At 55.7% G+C, this 23446-nt stretch overlaps 2 protein-coding genes and 2 non-coding genes across 4 annotated transcripts; 3 read left to right on the top strand and 1 right to left on the bottom strand.

Moving 5' to 3' along the window:
- Nucleotides 1-1004: 1004 nt before the first annotated feature.
- TRNAH-GUG lies at nt 1005-1076 on the top strand. The gene has a single exon. It is a non-coding gene; the product is annotated as a tRNA-His (tRNA).
- A 1921-nt stretch (nt 1077-2997) lies between these two features.
- Nucleotides 2998-3070, bottom strand: TRNAK-UUU. The gene has a single exon. It is a non-coding gene; the product is annotated as a tRNA-Lys (tRNA).
- A 1804-nt stretch (nt 3071-4874) lies between these two features.
- On the top strand, nt 4875-11011 carry LCAT (lecithin-cholesterol acyltransferase). Its single transcript, XM_032700843.1, has 6 exons — nt 4875-5104; nt 7643-7799; nt 8248-8363; nt 8703-8798; nt 8886-9110; nt 9873-11011. Exons 1-6 carry the CDS (start codon nt 4957-4959, stop codon nt 10493-10495), a joined length of 1365 nt encoding a protein of 454 aa, XP_032556734.1. The 5' UTR covers nt 4875-4956; the 3' UTR covers nt 10496-11011.
- Nucleotides 11012-11747: 736 nt separating this feature from the next.
- On the top strand, nt 11748-23439 carry KIAA0895L (KIAA0895 like). The gene is made up of 6 exons (XM_032701522.1): nt 11748-12167; nt 16300-16443; nt 20453-20585; nt 20956-21261; nt 22002-22099; nt 22617-23439. Exons 1-6 carry the CDS (start codon nt 11748-11750, stop codon nt 22779-22781), a joined length of 1266 nt encoding a protein of 421 aa, XP_032557413.1. The 3' UTR covers nt 22782-23439.
- Nucleotides 23440-23446: the final 7 nt, after the last annotated feature.

Consider the following 23446-nt stretch of genomic DNA (forward strand, 5'->3'; position numbering starts at 1 on the left):
GCCCTCTCAGGGATGGAAACTCTGTTCTGTCTTCCTGTTAAATCCTGTTTCTACCTGTCTTCTGGGTGGCTCCCGTGGGTCATACACGGCACTGGAGGCTCCATGATGAGCAGAGGTGCCCACAGTCTCTCTGGGACTCACCATGGAGATGGGTGAGGGAGCCAGTGGGCACACTGGGGCCCTGGGGTCCGTGGGGGCACCAGGGATCCCCTGCTGCATATCCCGTGGTGCATGGAGGGCTGGGGAGGAGGTGGCAGTGGGATGGTACCCGGGGGGCTGTGGGCTGCCCAGCATGTGGAGCAGGGAGCTCTCACCCCCACCGAGTCCTTTCTTCTCCACCAGCACTGAGCCCAACCTACATCCGGGGCCAGCAACAGCAAAAGCAGCTCTGGAGTCATCAAAGCACAATTTTCAAGGCATAAAATTGTGGGGAAACATGGAGAGGGATCATGATCAGACAGTGAGGTGGCAGTGGGGTCCTGGGAATGATGGATGATGGGCCCTGGGGACATTCCAGGTTACCTGGACCTCCCTGTCTGGATCCTTCCCACAGCATCACTCAGCTCCCCATGGAGATCCTCATGCTGTTTATTTTTAACTGAATTCCCCCAAATTTGTTGTGTCACACATGGTGCTAAAAAGTTAGTTAATTTCTCACCCCTTGTACAACTTGGATTTAGCTGAAACTATTATAACCCTGAATTTGCTGCATTGTAGTGTGATGGCCCCACTGCATGATACCCCTGAGCAGTGCCACCCTTCGCAGCAGCCTCGCTCTCCAGGTGCCATTCCAGCACTGCCAGTGTTCTGCACAATTCAGGGCCCCATTCCATGCTGCTGGAGCTCTGAACAGCATCATCCAAGCCCATTTGTGGCCTCCTTGATAAAACAGCGTGGATTTGTTCCCCGGGCTGTGTTGGGTGTCCGTGCCAGGGGAGGGGTCGGAGCAGGCGCTTCCCTCCCCGTGGTCCTGGCGTGTGGCAGGACACCTTCTGACACCTTCTGCTGTGATCGTATAGTGGTCAGTACTCTGCGTTGTGGCCGCAGCAACCTCGGTTCGAATCCGAGTCACAGCAACACTTTTGCCAAGAGCCGGGAGGGAGGCGGCTGCGAGGAGGTGGGTTTGGAAAGAAGCCACGCCCGGGGAAGGCGCCACGAGCTTGGGTGGTCTCTCTGCCGAGAGTGACCAGACTCACGCCAACAAGGATTTCCCGACCTGTAGTCACTGGCCAGGGTCTCTCCAGTGAGGCTTCAGCGGGACTTCTGGGAAAGCACTCCAGCTTCTCCATTTTCCGGGCAAACGTGAGAATTTAGAATTCACTCAGCCTCCCACATTCCCCTTCCTCACAGTTTTGCAGGCAGAGGACCAGAAAATGCTGTGGCTGCTCTGCAGAGTGACAGGAGGTGGGAGGCAGCAGCTTGCTCAGCTCGCCCCTCCTGCCCTCCAGGGTATGAAGGACCTGACACAGCAGAAGGAAAATTAACCTGATGAAAGCTCAGCTGCCGGCACTCCCTGCCCCAGGGGATTTTGGCTGCAGCAGCTCCAGAGGTGCTTTCGCAGCAGAGGCAAACCCCACCCAGAGCTGAGGGATGCCCCTGGCACACTGCAGGTCTGGGAACCGGAGGTCTCGTGGGCACCAAGAGGCAGGTGGAGATCTGTGGGTGCACCGGGAGATGCTTCAGCCTGAGGAAGCCTCTTAAACTTTTGGTTTTACCGTCCTGGAGCCTTCAGACCATGGAGTCGCCCTGTTTGCTTGGACTTGGTGCCCTCTCCTGACAGCCGTGCAGAACTGGACGGCAGCTTTCAGAAGAGAAATCACAAAAGGTATGGCACAGGCTGGTGGTGAAGAAGACACCCACCCAAGCAGTGGGTGTCGGCTTATTCACCACTGTGGGGGTATCTGAAAGCAGTAGAAGGTTGCAGCATTCAGTCAGATGGGCTCAGGTGTCGGCAGGGCTTGTGCTTGGGAAAGGGAGAGGGAAGATTTTTTTTATTGCACAAAATGAATTTATTTTATTTTGTAACTTATCCAGAGCAAGAAATGGAGGGAGAAAAAAAATCATTGCACATTTACCGTTAGGATTTACTGTTTGTAGGGCACTACTTGCACAACTTCACACTCTTCCAACCTTCATTTAGTGAAAACATATTTTCCTTACTCAGGGAAAGCTCAAAAAGCATTTTCCCTTCTCAAGATTACAAGTAAGGAAGAGACAAACATCTAGAGAAGTTTTCCTTTAGCAGCAGCAGTGCCTGCCCTGCTTTTACCCAGCTGAGAAGCAGAAACACAAGGAAATACATAACTTCTCCACTCCTCTTTTCTTTTATTTTTTTTTCCCCCAGAAAGTCAATGTGGGGTGTAAGGCCACTAAACTTGCCTGAAGAACAATGTACTGTGCCTGAGTTACTGATGTATATTCAGGCTGAAAAATGTCAAGAATCCTAAGGGGGATATTTTTCATCCAAAATTGCTTTGGTTTTCTGTTAAAGGATTTTCTATTTTGCAAAAATAACCTGAAGTGTCTGTACACCTACGGTGCAGTCCAGGGCTCAGCTGAGGCAGTGTGGTGGTCCCATGGGCTGGTGCAGCCTCTGGTTTCATATGAACCATCTCCCCTTAAAACAATGCAGGGCTCTACTGGGAAAATAGTCACCCTCATAGTTAAAAGTGTCTCCTGATGTTCAGATGGAGCCTCCTGTGTTCCAGTGTGTGTCTCTATGGCCTCTGGTGCTGGCACTGGGCACCACTGAGCAGAGCTTGGCTTCCCTCCCAGGAGAGATGCTCCAGTCCCTGGTTGTCATGCAGAAAAAGCAGGTGCCAACAGGAGCCCAAACTTTGAGAAAACCGCTGCAAGATGTCGGTTTGGGCTCCTGAGCACCCTTCAGTAAGGGTGGGAGCAGGGGAAACAGTCTCCCACTTCATGCCCCCTAGGAGGGACTGTCCCAGCAGGAGGAGATGCCGCTCCTGCCCACGGGCTCCTAAAGGATAAAGCCACCGCCTGAACAGGGGCTTGAACCCTGGACCCTCAGATTAAAAGTCTGATGCTCTCCCAACTGAGCTATCCAGGCTCCTGTCTGGGGTTTGGGGGGATGTCCAGCACGGGCAGGGGGGACCCCACTTTGCTGCAGCGTTTGGAAGGACGGTGTGGGGACCTGCTCTGACCTCTCCCACCCCCACAGCACCCAGCGAGGCTGCCAGCGCACACGGGGCTGAACACTCGGCTCCTGGGAATCCCGCGGGCACTGATCCGGCATCCTGGGGATGCGCCCTGGGAAGATGCGGTGCCGTAGGGATGCGCTGGCAGGGAGGGGAGCAGGATGATGCGGGAGCGGCTGTAAAACCTCCGCCGCTCCCCGGAGCTCCCAGAGGGAGGCGGGAGGGTCCTGCCGTGGGAGGGGAGCGGGGAGGGGATGTGACCGTACAGGGGCCGTGCTCTGTGCCGGAGGGTCCCCGCTCGGGGCTGGGATCGCACAGGGGTTTGGGGTCCGTGCTCTGGGACGGGGATCGCACAGGGGTTTGGGGTCCGTGCTCTGGGGCTGGGATCGCACAGGGGTTTGGGGTCTGTGCTCTGGGACGGGGATCGCACAGGGGTTTGGGGTCCGTGCTCTGGGGCTGGGATCGCACAGGGGTTTGGGGTCCGTGCTCTGGGGCTGGGATCGCACAGGGGTTTGGGGTCCGTGCTCTGGGGCTGCAGCACCCTCGGTTCGGGTCCGAGCGCCAGCAGCGCCTTTGCAGGAGCGGGTAAGGCGGGAGCGAGGCGGCTGCGAGGAGTTGGGGGGTTACAGAGACACGGAGCCCTCGGAGGAACCGTGAGCTCGGGTGGGCACCCAAAGGCCGCCCCCACGTATTCTCTTGCTCTTCCTCCCCCTAGTGCAGGATGAGACCCCTCTGCCCCTCAGGGAACCCACCCTGCCAGTCCAGCCCACCCACGAGTGCCCTCCAGCCCTACGCAGACCCATCCCACCTTGCTCTTCCCTGGGAGGAAGAAAACAATTTCCCCTCAGCAGGAGAGTATGATTTTGCCCCATCCCTGTTCAAGGCCAGGTTGGATGGGGCTTGGAGCAACCTGGTCTAGTGAGAGGTGGCCCTGCCTGTGGCAGAGGCTTGAAATGAGATGAACTTTAAGGTCCCTTCCAGCCTGAGCATCGCTGGCTCCCGAGGGTTCCCAGTCCCCAGCGCAGGCAGGGTCACCTGGAGCCCTACCCATGGAGGTTGGGGCTGCAGGGGCTCCCCCATCTGGGGCTGGCACTGAGTGGGCACCTGTGGGGATCTGGAGCCTGCAGCAGCCAGGAGCTGTGGGGTCCCAGGGCCAAGTGCCTACGGGGGGATGCTGGGAGGATGCTGCATGGGCCAGCCTGGGCAGGGGGTCACAGGGCAGGGGCAGTGCATGGAATGACACTGGGGAATATAGTGCTGCCACTTGACATGTGACTGCTCAGATGTGTCTTCAGATGTGTCTTCACTTGTCCCAACCCCACTATCTTTTCCCAGATGCCTGGGGTCCACCTGGCCATGTTGGCAGCACCAGCATCCCCTGCCGAGGGCAGAGGGAGCAGAGAGGGGCTGTATTCCCCCAGGCAGGGAGGGAGCAGCCCTGGGTAGCCCTGTGGGGTTGTCCCCAGAGCACCATTCAGGGGACAGAATGTGGCAGTCACTACCCCAGCACAGGGCAGAGGGACACTGAGGCACTGGGAAGTTTCTCAGTGTGTGGTACCCCCGAGCAGGGCTCCCGGGGCACGAAGAGCCTCTGGGCACCACTGGACTGGCTTTGGCAGGGCATGGGTTGTCCATAAGGCCAATCCTTCGTCCCTCCCCGTCCCTCCTCCTCCTCACGGCCAGCCCCTTGCAGCTCTCCCCTCCCCTGCAGCCCGGGTGCCTCTTGGCTGGACCTGCGTAAAAATTATAAAAGGCTGTTTTGCCTGGAGCCGTCCGGAGGATCCCGGCCGAGCCTGCCATGGGGAGCAGCGGCGCCGGGCTCGCACTGCTGACGCTGTTGCTGCTCCTGCAGCCCACGTCCCAGTTCTGGCTCTTCAATGTCCTCTTTCCGCCCACCACCACCCCAGAAGCTCCCCCGACCAACAGCACACCTCCCGTGGTGCTCGGTAAGGTCACGCCGGCGCGGGCGGCATGCGGGGTGTGGGTGGGCACCGTGGGTGCTGTGCAGCCCCCCAGAGCAGACAGTGAGGTTGGGGTGCTGTGCTGCCGGTGACCCGGTGGATTTTGGCTGCGATGGCTCTTGGCTGTCTGGAGTTGGAGCCACCAAGGAAGGGGGGGGTGACACACGGCTCCTCAGTCCCCTCCCATTCACCGGGATAGGGACACAGGGCTGGCCATACCCAGCCAGAGCTTTCTGGAGCTGAGGGGACGGGCTGGGCACCTCAGCAAGCAACTGAGGCTCTGTTATCTCACATCTGGCCCAGAGAGTTTGCTTGGGTCTGGGGGAACTTTGCTGGCATAGGGACAGGGGCTGCAGCACACCCTTCTCTGCCACTTCCGAAAGCAGCTGCTGCTGGTGCAGTGGGTGCATCCACCACCTCCCACTCCCCTGCAGCCCACCCCATCCTGTGTTCTTCTCCCATTCCCTGGTGATGGCTAAGTCCTCCTCTGTTGCTGCAAAAGGGCATCCATCTCACATCCCACCCAATGCCAACCCTGCCTGGGGACAAGCCAGCAGGAAAAGGGGCACAGGAAGATGAAGGGAGAGGTGGGAGTATTGCCTCAGGGAGGTGTGAGCAGCTACCACCTGCTGGTACCTCTCTCCTGCACAGTTCTGCCTTCCTTTGCCCCTGTGCCATCTCTAGGGACCTGAGCTCAGGTTTTGCCATGAAACCTCTGCTGCACAGAGTTGTTTTTTTTCCTCCTTTTTCTTGACTCATGCCAAGTTTCCTCTTAAAAAAGAGAAGAGAAAAAGCAGAAGATCCCTCCCTGCCGCAATGCCAAGGGCTGGCCCTGCAAACTCCCCTCCCAGAGGCATCAGGCAGCAGGGAACAGTGTCTGGATCCTCCATGTCCTGGGACTGGTCCTCCTGGGGTGCCCAGCAGACCCGGGTTGCTGTCACCAGGTGCCTTTTTTCAGGATTACCTGTGGTGGTCGGAGCATCTCCTCTTGCCCCCCAGTGCCAGCCCCAGGGTCTGCCCCATGCCCATCTGGATCTGGCTGCCCCATGTGCTGCTCAGCTTCCTCAAGTAACCCATCCCCCGGGGCCGGGCGTCCCGGAAGCCCCCAGTGCCCTTGGGACCGCCGATAACCCCTCCGCCCCCACAGGAACTCCCTTAATAATTACCTAATGTCCTCTGGAAGGGGAGGCAGAGCTCAGGGCTGTGTGCCAGGGGTGAGGGGGTGCTGGCTGTGCACCTTAGGAGCCATCAGAGCAGCTCGTGGTCCCCCTCCTCTTGCTGACCAGGAAGATCCCCTCTGCCTGGGCTCTCTCTACACCAGGGACCACTGGATGGCCTGATCTCAAATCAGGTGCTTTGAAAACAGTATTTAGACCCTCCCTATATCCCTGGGGACATGCCACAGGATGGGAGCTGTGAAGCAGGTTGAGGGAGGTAACTGCTACATCTCCTTCCCCTCTTGCATGGCACGAGGCTTTCAGAGCCTGCAGCCGTGCCCTTGGCATTGAATATCAACACCAACCCCAGCTGTGTATTGTGGGCAAGTCCTTGGACCTGCTGGGGCCATGGAATCACCTGGTGTTCCCATCTGACCAAGTTCACTGTCCCCTGCAGTCCCTTCACCTTTTGTCCTCACCCTCACGGTCAGTGCTGGCACCAGGAGCTGGATCTTGGCTCCTGCACACCGGCTGGGAAAGCTCTCCATGGTGTCTGATCCCAGCTCAGGCATATCAATCAGGGTGGCACTGGGATGGGTATCCCATGCCTGCTGGGAGCCACATTGAAGCTCCCAGAGCAGACCAAACACCCTGGTGACTGTCATCCTCCATCGAGGGAGCCCAGGTCACACAAGTGAACTTGCTTAAAGCTGCACCATGTTTCCCTCACACACTATTCCCACTGAACTCCCGCAGAGTACAGTCCTGCTCAGCACCAAACCATTTCAGAGACCTTGTTCAGTTTGTTTGGAGGGTTTAAAGTTCAGGAAAACAGTGCATGGGTCTCTGGAGCCAGCGCTGGGACTTTCATCTCCCTGGGAACTCTGCATCCCTGAGCTGTCCCACTATCCCAGGACGAGGTTCCAGGAATGCAGTATGGATGGGCAGTGCCAAGCAGCACTGACTCCTTCCTCTAGGCTGCAGGGAGGAGAGGAGGGTGGAAACCCAGCCAGGCAGGGGGAATAATCCAAAATGCTTTGTGCTGGTGGGGACTGGCACATTTGGGCCAAGGGTGGCAGCTCTGGGGGTCACCCCATGGGACAGGCAGCTTGAAGGGTCCCTGAGGATGCATTTTTAGCACTGCTTTCATGCTCACCCTGCACCTCTGTTCTGAGCACCCTCGATCCTGTGCAGAGTGGGCTGTTCTCCAGGGATGCAGCTCCTGCAGGTGCCCAGCCATCCTCAGCTGGGCAGCCCCAGGGAAACCTTTCTTGGGGAACCAGGGCAAGAGCTGTGTGGGCAGCACCACGGGGCCAGTGGGATGGGGCCTGTAGCTTGCTCTGCTCTCCCTCTGTGGTGCCTCCAGTGCCCGGGTGCCTTGGGAACCAGCTGGAAGCCAAGCTGGACAAGCCGGATGTGGTGAACTGGATGTGCTACCGCAAAACAGAGGATTATTTCACCATCTGGCTCAACCTCAATACCTTCCTGCCAGTGGGGGTTGACTGCTGGATTGATAACACCAGGTACCATTCAACCCTACCCCGGGAGCTCCCTGGGGAAATGACCTACCAAGGATCTCCCTCCCCTCTCCTCCCCCTGGCCATGATTGAGCACACACAGAATAACACAGGAGGACCATGGCATTGTTTGGGAACACAACTATCTGGCTCCAACCTCCTGTCCCTTTGCCATGTTCCTGCCATGACTGTCCTGAGCACCCACTGGAGATGCTGCCACCCTGCCCAGGGCCACAGGGTGAGGGGGCTGCTGCAGCCTGCTCCATCAGAACCTCCTGTCCCGGGGTGCCAGGCGAGAGACATGGGCACTGGCTGGGCACCAGTCCACCTCCCCATCCACACAAGTCTTGGAAACAGCCCCCCAGGTCCCAGCTGCCACCCAATGATCTCCACCCCAGCCCCATGTCCCCATGGGGACATGGCTCTTCTGCTGCCTCCTGTCCTGTCCCTGCAGGGTGGTGTACAACCGAACCTCTCGGAAAATGTCCAATGCCCCGGGGGTGCATATCCGCGTACCTGGGTTCGGCAAGACCTATTCTGTGGAATACCTGGATCAGAGCAAGCTGGCAGGTGAGAGGAGAAGTGAGGGGTGTCTGGGGATCCCAGGTGCTCCCTGCAAATGGGGAGGTGTCCCCATGTCTCCAGCAGGGACTGGTTCTGCAGAGAGCCCAGGTCTCTGGGGATGAGGGACATTAGCCTTGGGGACACATTCCCTGTGAATGCCAGCAGGGACCACCCCGTCCTTGACCCCAGTACACAATGGGATGTACAGAGCCACTACATCTGGCTGGAGCCACCAAGCTATGGGGCTTACCAGAGAACATTTTGGTTGTGACCAGGACCAGGATGGAAAAAGGTTGGCAAGAGAAGACCGCAGACCTAATCCCCACCTGTTCTCTCTGCCTGCAGGTTACCTGCACACGCTGGTGCAGAACCTGGTGAACAATGGCTACGTGAGGGACCAGACGGTTCGGGCAGCCCCCTACGACTGGAGGGTTGGACCCCGTAAGTCTGGGGGTTGTGGCCAGGCCCTCTGTGTAGGGAGGGAAGCAGGATAAGCCTCATGCCATCATGTTCCCCTCTTGTCCACAGAGGACCAGCCCGAGTACTTCCAGAACCTGAAGGCGCTGATCGAGGAGATGCACGACGAGTACCAGAGAGGCGTCTTCCTCATCGGGCACAGCATGGGCAACCTGCATGTCCTCTACTTCCTGCTGCAGCAGACACAGGCCTGGAAAGATCAGTACATTGGGGGGTTCATCTCCCTCGGTGCCCCCTGGGGAGGGTCTGTGAAGCCCCTGCGTATCCTGGCATCCGGTGGGTGACTCCTCACATGCAGCCACCTCTCTGTTTTCTTTCCCTCCTGCAGAAATGGAAAGGATGGGCAGGGAAAAGACACAGTGGTGGAAGAGGTGGGGGACCTAGTTCCTCTTTAGCCTCTTTGCAGCCCAGAAAGCCACAGTCACTTGCCTAACACTGACAGCCCAGAATATCCACAAGTCACAAGCTGAGCTTCCAAAAATGCATGGGAATAAAAATCATGTGCTTGGAGGTTTGAACATCTGGCCCCTTGCATCACCCTTAAGTCACCTGCTTGTATTTTTCTCTGTTTCCACAAGAGCCAGAGGTATTTTTAAGGTCCTCTGGGTTCATTCCGTGGTCTTAGGGCTCCAGACACAATGCCAAGGCTTGCAGGAGACATGCAGGTTGGCCACCCACTGTCGGGCTCAGCTCACTCCTGTCCCTGTAGGTAGGAGGGGAGGTGCTGGGGTTACAGGGAAAGTTCAGGGCTGGGTTGTTCTGGGCCATCACACGTCCAGGTTTGTCTATGCTCAGCCCCTCCAAGCAGCTCGAGATGTGGAGAGAAGAGTTTGGAAGGCTGCTCTGGATAGCTGTAGCCAGAGGGGTGAGGAGAGGACATATGATCATGGGCAGAGTAGGGGTAAGGAGAGGAAGAGCTGAGCTGGATCTGGCCAGGGGACAGCCGTGTGTCGCTGTTGGGAGGGGCTGATCCCAAAGGCTCCATCTGTGAGGGTAGATTGTGTTGCTGTTCCTGTTGAGCCCTTGTGTGTCCCACAGGTGACAATCAGGGCATCCCACTCATGTCCAACATCAAGCTGCGTGAGGAGCAGCGCATGACCACCACCAACCCCTGGATGTTCCCAACCACCCTGGCCTGGCCCGAGAACCACGTTTTCATCTCCACACCCTCCTACAACTACACCTACCGGGACTACCAACGCTTCTTCACCGACGTCAACCTGGAGGATGGCTGGTACATGTGGGAGGACATGAAGGACTTGCTGAAGGACTTACCCCCTCCTGGGGTGGACACGTACTGCCTCTATGGCACAGGCTTCCCCACAGCAGAGACTTACGTGTATGACGAGCGTTTCCCTTACGAGGACCCCGTGGACATAATTTATGGTGACGGGGACGACAGCATCAACACACGCAGTTTGGAGCTGTGCAAGCGGTGGCGGAACCAGCAGAAGCAGAAGGTGCATGTCCAGGAGCTGCGAGGTGCCCACCACTTTAACATGGTCTTCAGCAACCTGACGCTCAGTTACATCAACGAAATCCTGCTGGGGAGCCAACAGGAGCAGGGCCAGACAGGGGAAGTGAGATCCAACCCAGAGGCTGGGAAGGGGGGGAAGAACTTACCTGGGCACAAGGTCCTTAAGGAGCCTAAAAAGAACTGAAAGGAGTGAGGACCAGCTTCCCTCCGTGATGGTGGCCACCACAAACTGCCATGCAGGGGAGCAAAGGAGTCAGAGCTGAGTTTGGAAGGAAAGTGAGCAAGACCAACAGCTCAGGTGGATGGGCTGGCACCCACTTCCACACTGATTGGTTTTTCTTTAGGGAACGGTGACTAATTATATTTCGGAGGCTTGTCACCTCCCACTAGTGGGTGGATAATTAACCATGCTGCCAGCTCATTAACATCACACTCGTGAATTCCAGCGTATGCACAAGCCCTTCTCGCTAGCAAGCCATGTTTAGGCACTTTAGAGGCTGTGGAGCCCACGGTGCTCACCTGGAGCCTCTGCTCACCTGGGACAATGACAGCAGTCTCTGACTTACTGGGGTGATCACGGAGGTGGCACAGGGGTGGCACAGCAGGTATGGCTTACAAGAGCAGAGAGCTAGGCTCCTCAGGCAAGGCCAACTCAAAATCAGCAGATTTACAACATAATAAACACACTTTGCTTCTGCATCCTGAGCCTACCTTGTCCTTCACAGCAGGGTAGTGAAGCCAGCTGTAAGCAAAAAGTGAGGTTCTCGCTGCCCACAGGCACCTCAGGAGCCAGGGCTTTGGGAAAAAACACATGGTCAGTGATGCAACTGGGGCTGGCAACACAGCCAGGGCTGGCAACATGGTCCTGGTGACAATGTGGCTGGGGTTGGTGACAGAACCAGGGTTGGTGATGTTACTGGGGCTTGATGATGCAACTGGTGCTAGGAAAACAACTGGGATGGAAACATGACTGGCCTTGGAAAAGCAACTGGGGCCAGTGATGTAACCGGGGATGGCGATGCAGCCGGGGCTGGTGACACAATCAGGGTTAGCGATGCAGCACCCTAAGGCTGGTGACTGAAGCAGCGCGGCGATGCAGCCGGGGCTGGCAATACAGATGTCGTGACACAGTTGGGGCCGGCGATACTGCCGAGGCGGCAACGCAATTGGGCTCGGCTGTGCAGCCAGGGCTGGCGACGCCGCCGGGGTTGGTGATACCGCCGGAGTTGGTGATACCGCCGGGGTTGGCGATACCGCCGGGGTTGGCGATACTGCCGGGGTTGGTGACCCGCCGTGCCCGGCGATGCCGCCGCACCCGCTGTGTCCCCGCTCCGTCCCCGTCCCCGATTGGCGGCGGGCGGTGCGTGCCCGGGGCGGGGCGGGGCGGGGCGCGGGGCCGGCTCAGCCCCGCAGCGGCCGCGCTGGAGGCCGCGGCCATGGGCGCGGGGGCGATGGGCTCCGGGGCGGCGGGCGGGCCGGGACACGGCGCCCCGCTCTGCCCTTGCCCGTCGCCGCCGCCCCCCGCGCCTCGCCCCGCTCCGCGCTGCCCGCGGGGGACCCGCCGCCTCTCGGAAACCGGCGCCGGGACGCGGCGCGGGGAGGGCGCGGCGGGGCGCGGGGGGCTGCGGGCCGCCGCCTCGCTGCCGCACATCGCGCGGGGCCGCGGCGAGGAGGGCGGCGGGCGCCGCAGCAGCCCCTGCCTGCTCGTGGCGCTGCGGCCGCGCAACGTGGAGGCGGAGCGGGAGCGGTTCTTCCGCGCCAGCTTCGCGTACGACCCGCAGTTCGAGTACGCGGAGCCGGTTCCCGCCGCCGTCCTGGACAAGTACGGGGCCGCATCCGACCGCTTCGTGACTCAGGTGAGGCGGGGAGGGATGCTCGGCCTGGGGGGAGGAGAAGGAACGGGGGGACCCTGGCTCGCCACATTTTCCGCGAGAGGGTGTGGGGTACCCACGTGCCGCCGGGATGTATCGTGGTGGGACCGCTCCGTGGTGGGGCCGGCCAGGCGCTGGTCCATGCTCACAGAATCCTGGAATGGTTTGGGATAGAAGGGATCTTAAAGACCCCACCTCCAGCCATGGGCAGTGACATCTTGCACTAGACCAGGTTGCTCCAGGTCCCATCCAACCTGGCCTTAGACACTTCCAGGGATGGGGCATCCACAGCTTCTCTGGGAAACCTGTGCTAGTGCCTCACCACCCTCACAGCGAAGAATTTCTTCCTAATGTCCAACCTAAACCCACTCTTCTGTCAGTTCAAAGCCATTCCCCCTTGTCCATGTGAAACCTCATAGCCTGCTTTCCTTCCCAGCTGCTGCCTAATCCTGCTCCCATCAACACCTTTTGTATCCTGCCTTCAGCACACTCACCCTGTGATTTCTTAAACCTGTTTTTTGTTACCTCACCTACCTGCAGGAACAGTACCTGCTCTGTGGGTGATGTGGGTGCTGGTCATACTGGTGCTGGGTGATGCCACCAGTGTTGGCCAAGTTGGATGAGGCTTTGAGCAGCCTGGTCTAGTGGAAGCTGTCCCTGCCCATGGATGGGGAGTTGCAACTAGACAATCTTTAAGGTCACTTTCCATCCAAACCAGTCTGTGATTCTGTGATCAGAGTGTCTCCTGCTTAATGTTGGGAGCTGTGCTCCATCAGGGGCACCTTCCTGGTGTGTTTTTGCACTTTGTTGCTGTAGAAATGGCAGCCAAGGGTCTGGAGCATATGTATGACGGTGTGGGAAGCTGTCCTTAGCCTGAATGTCCTGGTGGTTAAGTCTGGCTTGTTTTGTGGAAGGCCTAAAGGTTATGGCAGCATCCTTAAGGCATCAGCAAATATGGTCATTAATGATATTAGTTGGTGTAGACTCTGCTTAAGGAGTCTGTATGATTTTGTGTAACTGTGTCCATGTTTCCACTATTGAAATATTCCCAACTTGCTCTCTGCCGTGGGCACAGCACTGAGCAAACAGCTCCTGGTCATTCAACAGGAGGAAAGAGTCAGGAGCATGCTTTCAGGGTGCTCTGCCCACAAACGAGCCTTTCCAGGATGCAGGGAGTGCAGCTGCTGCATGCTTGGTGCTGGGAGCCCAGCCATGCCCCAAAACCAGTTTGCCAAAACCAGTTTGCTCCCAGGGGTGAGCATCCTGCCTCTGGGAAGAGCATCCTTCCTGCCACACAAACAAGGGAACAGATAAAAACCTCTGATCCTGAATTCTGACTGGCACACCAGAGCTGTTTCTTTGCACCTCCCAGTCGGGAGCGATTTGTTCAAATAACAACTTCTTTGCTGATTTATTTATTGCTTTTTGAATGTTTACTTCTTCCTGCATCACTGCCCATGTCTCTGCCTGGATTATTATCTGGATGATTCAGGCCCTTTCTGTAAACAGCTTTCTAAGCAGTTCATCATTCCCAGTGCCTGCCATACCTCTGCCCCAGATAAACTAGTGCCAGCAAGGCTGTTGCAGGGAAGATGCTCCAACTCCTGCAAAGACCTCGCTGGCTTTTTTGCATTTCCCTCCTGTGTTTCAGTGCTGTTTCTTTCCCTGAGTCATGCAGTAAAATGAGTTGCTCGGAGCTGTTTCCCCCGTGCTTTCTCTTTTGGTGCAGTGGACTTACAGCATAATAAAAGACGAATAATTGAGATTATTTTTCTCTGGGCAGTACTTTGAATGAATGGAATTAAGAGCTTGTAACCACTGTAAATGTGGATCCTGAAACATTTTGCAAGGGACATTGAGTGTTGAGTGTCTCTACCAATGTTTCTCTGAGTTCTCCTGTGTCCATGTGATGGGACAGTATTCATGTCACTGTTCCTTTGCTCTTCCCTGCAGTGACCTCCTTCCAGTCTCTTTTATTTTGGGAAGCCTTTTTCCTTGTCAGCTCACTATTAGCTATAAACTGTTTTTATTTGCAAAGACCTTCATTAATCATAGAGCTTAAATAAGTGAGACGTTTTGCTAAGTCAGCATCCTTGGACATGAGCAGGCAAACCAACACCAGCTCCCTGCCTCCAGCTGCTCCACCAGCTGCTCTGCATGTGCTGGGGGGGGTTATTCAGTAGAAAAATTAAATGAACCAGGAGTATTCTTCCAGCCTGTGGAGGCTCATTACCCTGGAGATCACATCCCTGGTTTGTCACGTGAATGTGAGCAGCACCAGCATGGAGCTGGCGCTGGAGGATTTGTTATCCCACTGCATGTGGTGGGTGCATTGATTTGGAGACGCTCGGAACACTAAACCTGATATCTCAGGAATTTTGCTCTCCAGGATGTGCACTGAAGTTCAGGGAGGAGCGTGCTCTTTGTTTTCTTACTCCTGGGCACCAGCTGTGCTGGGTTTCTCTTGGCTTGGTGCTTTGGGTCCCCTGGGAGGAGAGAGAGCAAGTGGCTGAGCAGAGGTGGGAGGACAAAAGGTCTTTTTTCTGCCTTGGTCGATGGGAGGTTATCTTGCAGCACTGCAAAAATGGGCATGATCATTCAGCAAACAAAGCAAAAAAAAAAAAACAAACCAAAAAAACCCCCAACCTAGAGAACACAAAACAAAATCAGAACACAAAAACCGAGCACAACTTCTCCTGGGAAAACACTGTAAGTGACTTGAGAATAAAAACCAGCTGTGAAAACTGCCCAGGGAAGGAAAATCAGTACCTTCTGCAGGGGTAGAGGAGGTTGCTCACCAGATGCAGATCACAAAGCTCCTTTTAGGGTCGTAGAGTTGTTTAGGTGGGACAAGACCCTTAAGATCGAGTTCAGCCATTACCCCAACATTGCCAATCCCACCACTAAGCCATGTCCCCAAGTGCCACATCTACAGGTGTTTTAAATCCCACCAGGGATGGTGACTCCACTACTTCCCTGGGCAGCATGTCCCAATGTTTGACAACCATTTCCTTGAAGAAATTTTTCCTGATATCCTACCTAAGCCTCCCCTGGCAAAACTTGAGGCCATTTCCTCTTGTCTTATGGAGTGTTGGATGAATACTGGTGGTGAACACCCATCTCCTGATCCTGGGTGACCTTAGGAAGGGAGAGAAGGGATAGGATGTCCTCCACGGGGCTCCAGCTGCTGCCTGAAGCCCATATGAGAGCAAAGTGGGTTTGCTCAGCAGGAGGGGGTAAAACACCCACTGTTCAAGAGCAGCACTTGGTCCTGGGCTGGGGAGCCTGGCAGCAGCTCAGCCAGGTTTGCAGATGCAATAAAACTGCTGGAAAGCCTCCAGAACTGGTTGAAAGCCATTGTCATCTGCTTTGGGATATATATTACTATAATATTAATATTAATACATATTAAAATATATTCTAATGACTGGAGAAAGTCATTGCTTGAAAATGTCTACAATGAGAACACACTTTGGGGGGAGGAAACATGCTCATAAATGTTCATGTTTTATAGGTGCTCCATAAATGTTAATGCAGATAACGGAGCACGTGCTGCTATTACTAGAAGGCTGTTGGGTGTGCAGCAGGCTGGTGGTGCTGAGACCCTCTTTGGAGCAGCGCTGCTGCAGAGGGTGATGCACAACCTTACTGCCAGGCTTGGAATTCAGTGCCAGGCTTGGAATTGAGCGCTGTAGTGAGAAACTCTCGGGGTGAAAAAGGAAGCAGGGAAGCTGGAGCTCTTTTGTGCAAGCACCAGAGTTTGAAAGGAGAACTGAAAGCAGAAAAGGTTGAAAATAATCACGGCTTTAACCACGCTGGGACGACGCAGTTTCACTTCTGCTTGGCCCCGTTCCCACAAGAGATGCTTGCAAGGGTGACAAAAAGCAGAAAGGACATGCTGTGGGTCGTGCTGATTGTGTGAAGTGTCTGCCTGTCCTGGTGGCCGCCTCCAGCTGGGTCAGTCTTCTTGTTTTTTTTAGGTATCGCAGAACCACCTCTCATTTTAGAGGCGTTAATTGGGGATTATCTCCTCTGGCTTCATCACACGTGGGATTTCAAGGCGTATTTTTAAGCAGGGAGGATGTTTGCACTGGTGTTTTGTTTCTGTGTGCAACAGGCTATCAGGATCATCCGTACAGTCCTGGAGAAGTATGGGACCTACGAGAGCTTCGAGGTTGCCACGGGCGGGAGGCTGCTGAGCAAGTGCCAGATCTGGTCCGTGATCCGAAAGTACATGCAGAAGGAAGGCTGTGTGGGAGAGGTAAATCCACATCCCTCCTTTATCGCTCGTAAAATACAGCAAAATATTTATTTTCTGATAAAAAGCACTCAGATTAAGAAATGTTTTGGCTACAAAGAGGAGATTTTTCTGCTCTGAGCTGTGGTGTCTGTCCTTTCATCTTCGGCTTGGCTGTGTTCGCTGTACCCTGGCACTGGGACATGGGTGCTGGTTTCCCACCAATTTCCTGTGATTTTTTCCACATGTATCTCCCTTTTATGCTTGAGAGAGAAGAGGGAGCTGCTACTTGTCTGTGTGGCCATGCCAGGAGCCTTTTTGCTGCGTGCATGAGGCATCAATTACTGTGGGGAAGTCATCTGCTGTTGGCGGTGGGATGGCAGACGTCTCCAACAGCTGCCTTTGCCCACGTGTCCAAAAGCAAAGCCAGGGGCAGAGATTTCCTGCTGTCCTACAAGACATGCCAGGTCATGGTGCTTTGAAACCCCAAGCTTGGGTTTTAAGGCTGGGAAATAGGTGGTTAAGATGCAACAGTAGCCATGTGGGATGGAGCCCGGGGAGTTCAGCATCTCTTAACCTGGTTTCTCTGCACCCCCAGCAGCATCCAGGACAGGATGTCCCACAGCTGCAGTTAAAAGGGGCATTCTTTTTTCCCCTTCTGCCAGCAAGGTGTGGGCAAAATACTTCCAGTGTCCTGGATTCAAGGGCTAAGAAGGATTTCTGGACCTGGCTTTGTATGGTTTGGCTTGCAGGGCTACCTTGGGCTGTTGGCTGCAGGGCAGAGCTCATGCAGTGCTGGCTGACGTGGCAGCTTCCTCACCACTGCCTCTTGGCCAGACTGTGTTTCCTACCTCTGATTTTTCACCTCCATCTCCAAACGGTTGTTGATGAGCATTTCTCCAAAGCATCACCTTGCCCAGTGGTTCCCAGAGCATTCCACACCTGCAAAAGTGGGAATGAGTGGTTCCCTGAGGCCCCACCTGCTCAGGGGATGTTTCTCCTCCAGCACCCTTGGTTTGCCCTGATCCCTCCTGAGGGTGTCCCTGTGATGTGGATTTGGCACCTTGGCCTCCTAAGCCTTTGCTTTGGACAGAAAGGATTTCTGCAGATCTTTTCCTATAATTCAGCTGCCTTTGAGTGCCCAGAACCAGTCTCAATACCCAGACAGAAAGCTGGCCATGACACTTATGACATGCTAGTTGAGCTCTACATCTTGGTTTTATTAACTGATCAGTTTTAAGTATTTTCTTTTCCATTAACTGGTCTCCGGCTGGGCAGAAAGCCATCTTTTTTTCTTACATGGTGTAAAGTGGCTTCCTTCCAACCCTGTGTAATTCTCCCTTTGCTCAGAGCTATTAGGGCTTGGACTCGATGAACCCTGTGGGTCCCTTCCAACTCAGGGCAATGCAGGGTTCAGTCACTGTGTTTGCGCATCGGTGTGCGAGATAACGGGGCTGTTTTATCTGGGACTTCTGCTAAGTGCTTTTAAAACAATTAAAGCCCTAGTTTGTTCCTTTCTATCCATTAGAATGTCTCTGGAGTAGGGAAGAGGGAAGGGTTTCACCTGCTCTCAACGCAGCGATGTTGGCAGAGCTCACTCCCTGTGCAGGAGCAAAACCTGCTGAAAATTCTGCGTCGCTGATAATTTCACACCCTGTCGGGGAACTGGGTGGTTTTTTCAGGCGTGTATCTCTCTCCCTGCACCTGTACCTCTTGATTCCTGACTTTCACCATCTGTGCCCTGTCTGTTCTGCCGTGCCCTTTGCTTCCCTGGTTCATACTAATCACGATGGCTTGCTTAAAAAAAAAAAAGGAGAAACTCATGTGGTGGTAGCGTGAGGCCCAGAGACCGAGCGGCTGGTGTGTCCCTGCCCACAGTCAGTCCTGGCAGGCAGCATGGCCAGGCTGGTGGCAGCCCCTGCAGGCAGCTGCCCTATGTCCCCGTCACCGATCGGCAAAGGCAGGAAGGATCCCGCTTTCTGGCACCGCAGGCAGCGCGCTCCTGGGTAAGTATTCGTGCTGTAATTAACTCTGTGCCCTCAAAAGCTGCTTTTTTCGGGGTCCAAGCTGCAGATCCTGAAGCTCTTCTGCTTTTCTTCTGCCTCAGGATGGAGGTGACGCTGCCGGAGCTCGGAGGTCTCCGTATGGATTTTGGCGAGCTCACAGCTTGCAGCAGAGAAACACCTGGCTCCGTTGGTAAGTTCTGCATGGTAATCCCTGGGGTTGTGGAATGCTGTCAGCCTAAACAGCACTAGCTGGTGTCTCCTGGGATCCCATCCTTGGTGTCCCACTACCTCTGAGCTGCCTTCTCAGTGTTGGAGGTCCTGAGCAGTGCTGGTGTCCTGGGCAGAGGCAGAACCCTGTGCTGTGGGGCCACCAGGAGCCTTCCCTCCGTTCCTTGGGATGAGCTTTTTCTCTACCATTTAATCCACGAAAGCTGAGCAGAAGCTTCGTTGGGCCATGAGAATGCACTGGGGAGGCTGCTCAGAGCAAGAGAGGTCACAGACCTGGAGGGCTGGCGCTGCTGCTGCAGGAGCAGGATTTTGGCCGGAGTCACAACCTTGGTTGTAACAACATCAGCAAAGCTGGAGGGTCCTGAAATAAGGCAAGTGGTGCTGCTCAGTGGGATGGGATGGGCTGCAGCAGGCACCAGAATGGCAGTGTTTGTGAAGCTGCAGTCTCCAGCAATGCCAGAAGTCCCTTTCCAGTGCTCCTGGGTGACTGGCTCTGTGTGGGGAGTCAGAGGTGAACTGACAAGTCTCTTCTCTGCATTGGAGTGATCCCTTTTCACACTGGTGTATTTTAATCCAGGTAAGCAGTTGCGCTGTAAGTATTTTGTGCTGTTCGTTTGCCCAGCGGTGGAGTCTGTTAAGCTGCTCTTTTGGCTTTCATAATAAATAATAATATTAATAATAAATCTGATTTAAAGCAAACCAATTCAGTCTCCTCTCTTTTTTTTTTTTTTATTGAAAGAAAGAACTGTCACTTAGTAATGCATGCACATGTTTTCATCCTGAAAAGTGTCAGCTGCGAAATAACAGATGGTTTGTAGAGTTAATATGTATGTAGGGGAACAGTTTTGATTGCTGTCCTTAGGATTGCCACTGCCAAACCTTGGATGCAAGAGCTCCCAGGGACCATCTCCAGCCATGCTGCAGCTTTGAGTCACTGCAGGTCTGAAGTTGGGTGGTCAAAAAATGCTGCTTGGTTTGCACATTAACTCCTGTTCATGGAGAGCAGCTCCCTTGGCTCCAGTGCTTGCAGTAGCCAGTTTTCCTAAAATAGCTGGTTCTTTCTGTGTAAAGATACTGACTAGTCCTGCACATGTGATGCCCATCCCTGCTGTGAATTATGGCCAGCACACACGGTTCCTTCTGTGAGGGTGGGCTGGCATGGAGCCATCCTCACTGCTCATGTTCTGGAGCCTTGAATGGGGAGAATCTGCAGGGGAGTCCATGAAAATGGAGGCAGAGCCTTGAGCCCCTAAGGAGATGTTTGTTGGGGGGTGCAGAGGTTGGACCCATAACAACGTTGGTGCTGTTGGGTGTTCAGAGCAGGGTTGTTTTGGTGGCCAAAGTTAGTGCTCCATCCCACTGCCACTGGGGATGCAGAAGGGGGACCAGGCAAGTCTCCAGAGCATGCCTGTCATGTGTGGCCACAAAATTGTGGGGAGTCCATGGGAACAAGCCGGTGGAGGTAATGCTGAAGCCAGAGGGATGCTGGAGGAGGCTGCTCAGCAGCTGCCCACTGCCCCCACAGTGCCTGCTCAGCTTTATTGGCTGTAAAGAGATTAAAGGAGCTATTTCATCCCCTGCATGGGATCATCTCTTTCCTCTCATCATTCCCCCCAGTGGCTCCTGCTCTCTGTGGTTCCTTTGGGGAGCTGCAGCACATGCTGGTGATGGTGCAGCAGAGCCAAACGGTGCCACCCGTGGTGTCAGTGGCTTTTTTCTGACCATCTGCCACCATGTAAGGCTCTGCTGAGAGCCAAGACCCTGCTGATGGCAGTTGCCTCCTCCTCCTCCTTCTGCAGGTGGTGGTGCAGCTCACAGATGACCTCCTGTCCCAGGCAGTGATGATGGTGGAGGACAGCAGGCCCACACTGGCCATCAACCTGGCTGGAGCCCGGCAGCACTGGCTGGAGGGGATGCTGCGCCACGAGATAGGTCAGCAGGGGGGGAAGGTGGCTGTGGGTGGGGGGGCACAGCAGGGGGGATGCTGTGAACATCCTTGGGGTAACAGCCTGGGGCAAGGTGGTACCCACAGGTCCTGCAAGGAGGCATCCTGGGCAGGTTTTGGAAGGGGCTGAGGCCACCTGCATCCCTCTCTGCGCAGGGAGGGCATGTTGGGCACCCACCTGTTTACTCATGTCCTGGCCTCCTCCTGGGTACCAGAGAAAGCAGATGCCCCATGGCATCATCACCGGCCAAGACTGGAGCTGGCACCCAACCCCAGCAATTCAGGGCAGGGGTGGTGGGAGCTGAGCCTTTTTGGAGGCTGTGGGTGACCACACTCACTCCTGTCCCCCCTCCCCAGGCACCCACTACATCCGGGGGGTGAACAACACCCGCCAGCCCTGGCACAGCTCCGAGGGCCGCAAGCAGTACAGCCTGAAACCCGCCAACCCCACGGAGGAAGGCTTGGCCAGCCTGCACAGCGTCCTCTTCCGCAAGCAGCCCTTCCTGTGGCGGGCAGCCCTGCTCTACTACACCATCGAGCGGGCCAGCCGCCTCTCCTTCTCCGCCCTCTTCCAGGACCTGGAGCAGTACGTCCAGGACGCCGGTGTCCGGTGGGAGTACTGTGTGCGGGCGAAGAGAGGCCAGACTGACACCTCACAGCCAGGTACCACGAGGGGGGGGTGCAGAGCCTTTGGGTTTTGGGAAGGGTTCTGTGTATTTTTTGTTAAAGGCAAACCAGTGGGTGGCTGTGTTCTGCTCTGGGTGGGTTGAGCGTCACCAGTCCTGTAGTGGTGGCACAGGCAGCGGCTGGAACACAAAGAGTAAATTTATTTCCATTACCTCACTAACCAGGGGATCCCCAAAGCAGAGGGTACACAAGATCAGAGGATCACTGGCCTGCTGTTCGCAGGCTTATCAAGAGTTACTCCCAGGTGCAAGGTCACTTGAGCAGTTTACAATTCACCCTACCAGTCTTCTGTTTTTAACCCCTTCCTCCCAACACGTAGCCATGGCAGCCCTGCCTCACATCCCTCCCCATCCCCAGCACCACTCTCCTCTGGGATTACACTTGTCCCATAGGAGTGACTTGCATAAGCTTCTGGGGAAGCAGCAAAGGAGAGGAAAAATGAGAATTACTGTGGATACATTTGGATTTTTGCACTGGTTTAACCATTAAAAAAATTACTTTGGAAGAAGGATGAGATCATCCCAGTGAGGTCTGGGGAGCTCTTGCTGCACTCAGCTGCCTCCCCAGTGCTCGTGCCTTGGCACCCAGCAGTCCTGAGCCCTGGCACACTCGTGGTCCAGTGCTCTCATTGTGTTTATTGCAATCGGTAAACAGTTGGGAAGTGGTGGGTGGTGGGAAGCCAGGCTCCCTGTCCCAGGCCTCTTCTGCTCTTCCAGGCTGTTTCAGTAAGGACCAGGTCTACCTGGATGGGATTCTCCGCATCCTGCGCCATCGGCAGACCATCGACTTCCCACTGCTGGCTGCCCTTGGAAAGGTAATGGTTGGGAGTGGGGTGGGGCAGGGAGTGGCTCATCCCAGAGTCCCATCCCTAAGATCGCACAGGCTCTCTCTTGATCCCATGGCTTCCCAAAACCCAGCCCTTGCCTGGCAGCCCTTCCACTCTTTGTCTTTCCCTGCGCTTACAGGTCTCTGTGGAGCAGGGAAAGGCAGTGCCGGGTAGGATGCAAGGAAGGACAGGACAATCCATAATCCTCTGTGGGAGACTTTCGGGAAGAGGCTTAACCCAGCAGGTTAAGCTTTGCTGGCCCTCAGCCACAGCAGTCCTGCTGTCACCTGGCCCTGCAGTGACAGAAAATTACCAAAACCACAAATCCCTGCAAATCCCACATCCCCAGCAGCTTTCCCGCTGCCTCTCCACAGGCAGGAGGGATATTTGGGCAGTGGGGGGTAGGGGGTGAACCAGGTGGTCTGCAAGGGGGCCAGATGCCCCCTTAGCACCTGCCAGGGTTTGGAATGGAGGGGACTGACCGCATCTCCCTGCTTCCCATCAGGTCTCCTATGAAGATGTGAATCGGCTGAAGAAATTCGGGGTCCTGGAGAAGGCCCGCATCCCCCATTTCATGCAGGACCTGGAGCGGTACATGAAGCAGCTGGATCACATTGTCACCACCAACGGCCTGAATGAGGAGGAACTGGAGCAGCTGCTGCCTGACTGAGGGGCATCCCCCAAACCAGCACCCCAAGGGTGTAACTGGTGCCATTTATTGGGTATTTACTGGGGCTGGAGGAGAGGGCAGAGCCCGAGCCGGGCGCCGGAGCGGCTGCTGTGCATGTACCGCTGTGTAGGGTAGCGCGGCCGAGGGCCGGTGTGGTTAGTGTTGATGTGTCCCCCCCCAACATCGTCCCTGTGTATTTTGGGGACGGCTGTGCAGCTCCACGTGGTTTTGGGGAGCTGGAGAAGAGTGTTCAGGGGGAGGGAGGGCAGAGCTGGGGCGATGTGCTGGTCCCTGAGTGCAGAAGGCTGTGCTGGGGGAGTTGCAATGGGGGGGTTTCCGTAGGGTTCCAGGGGTGCTCCCAGCACTGTGGGGGCACCGACATGGGGTCAGCAGCCAGGGCTGGGGGCTCTGGGCTGTGCCTGGCAGGGAGTAAGGGCTGGCCTGCACGCACAGATCTCCCCATGAATGCCTTTGCCGCTCCCTACCCTTTCCATCATGCCCCCCACCAGCAGGAGGAAGGACTTTAATCCCCCAAATACCAATCTCTGCCCAGCTCTGCACCCCAACTACAGCCACCCTGCCTGGCTTTGAGGACTCAGGGTGGGGACTGGGCTTGATGTTAGTCAAAAGCGTGTAATAAAGATGATGTAATGGAAAAGACGTGT

The sequence above is a fragment of the Chiroxiphia lanceolata genome, chromosome 13 (genome assembly GCF_009829145.1).
Source record: "Chiroxiphia lanceolata isolate bChiLan1 chromosome 13, bChiLan1.pri, whole genome shotgun sequence".
NCBI lineage: Eukaryota > Metazoa > Chordata > Aves > Passeriformes > Pipridae > Chiroxiphia > Chiroxiphia lanceolata.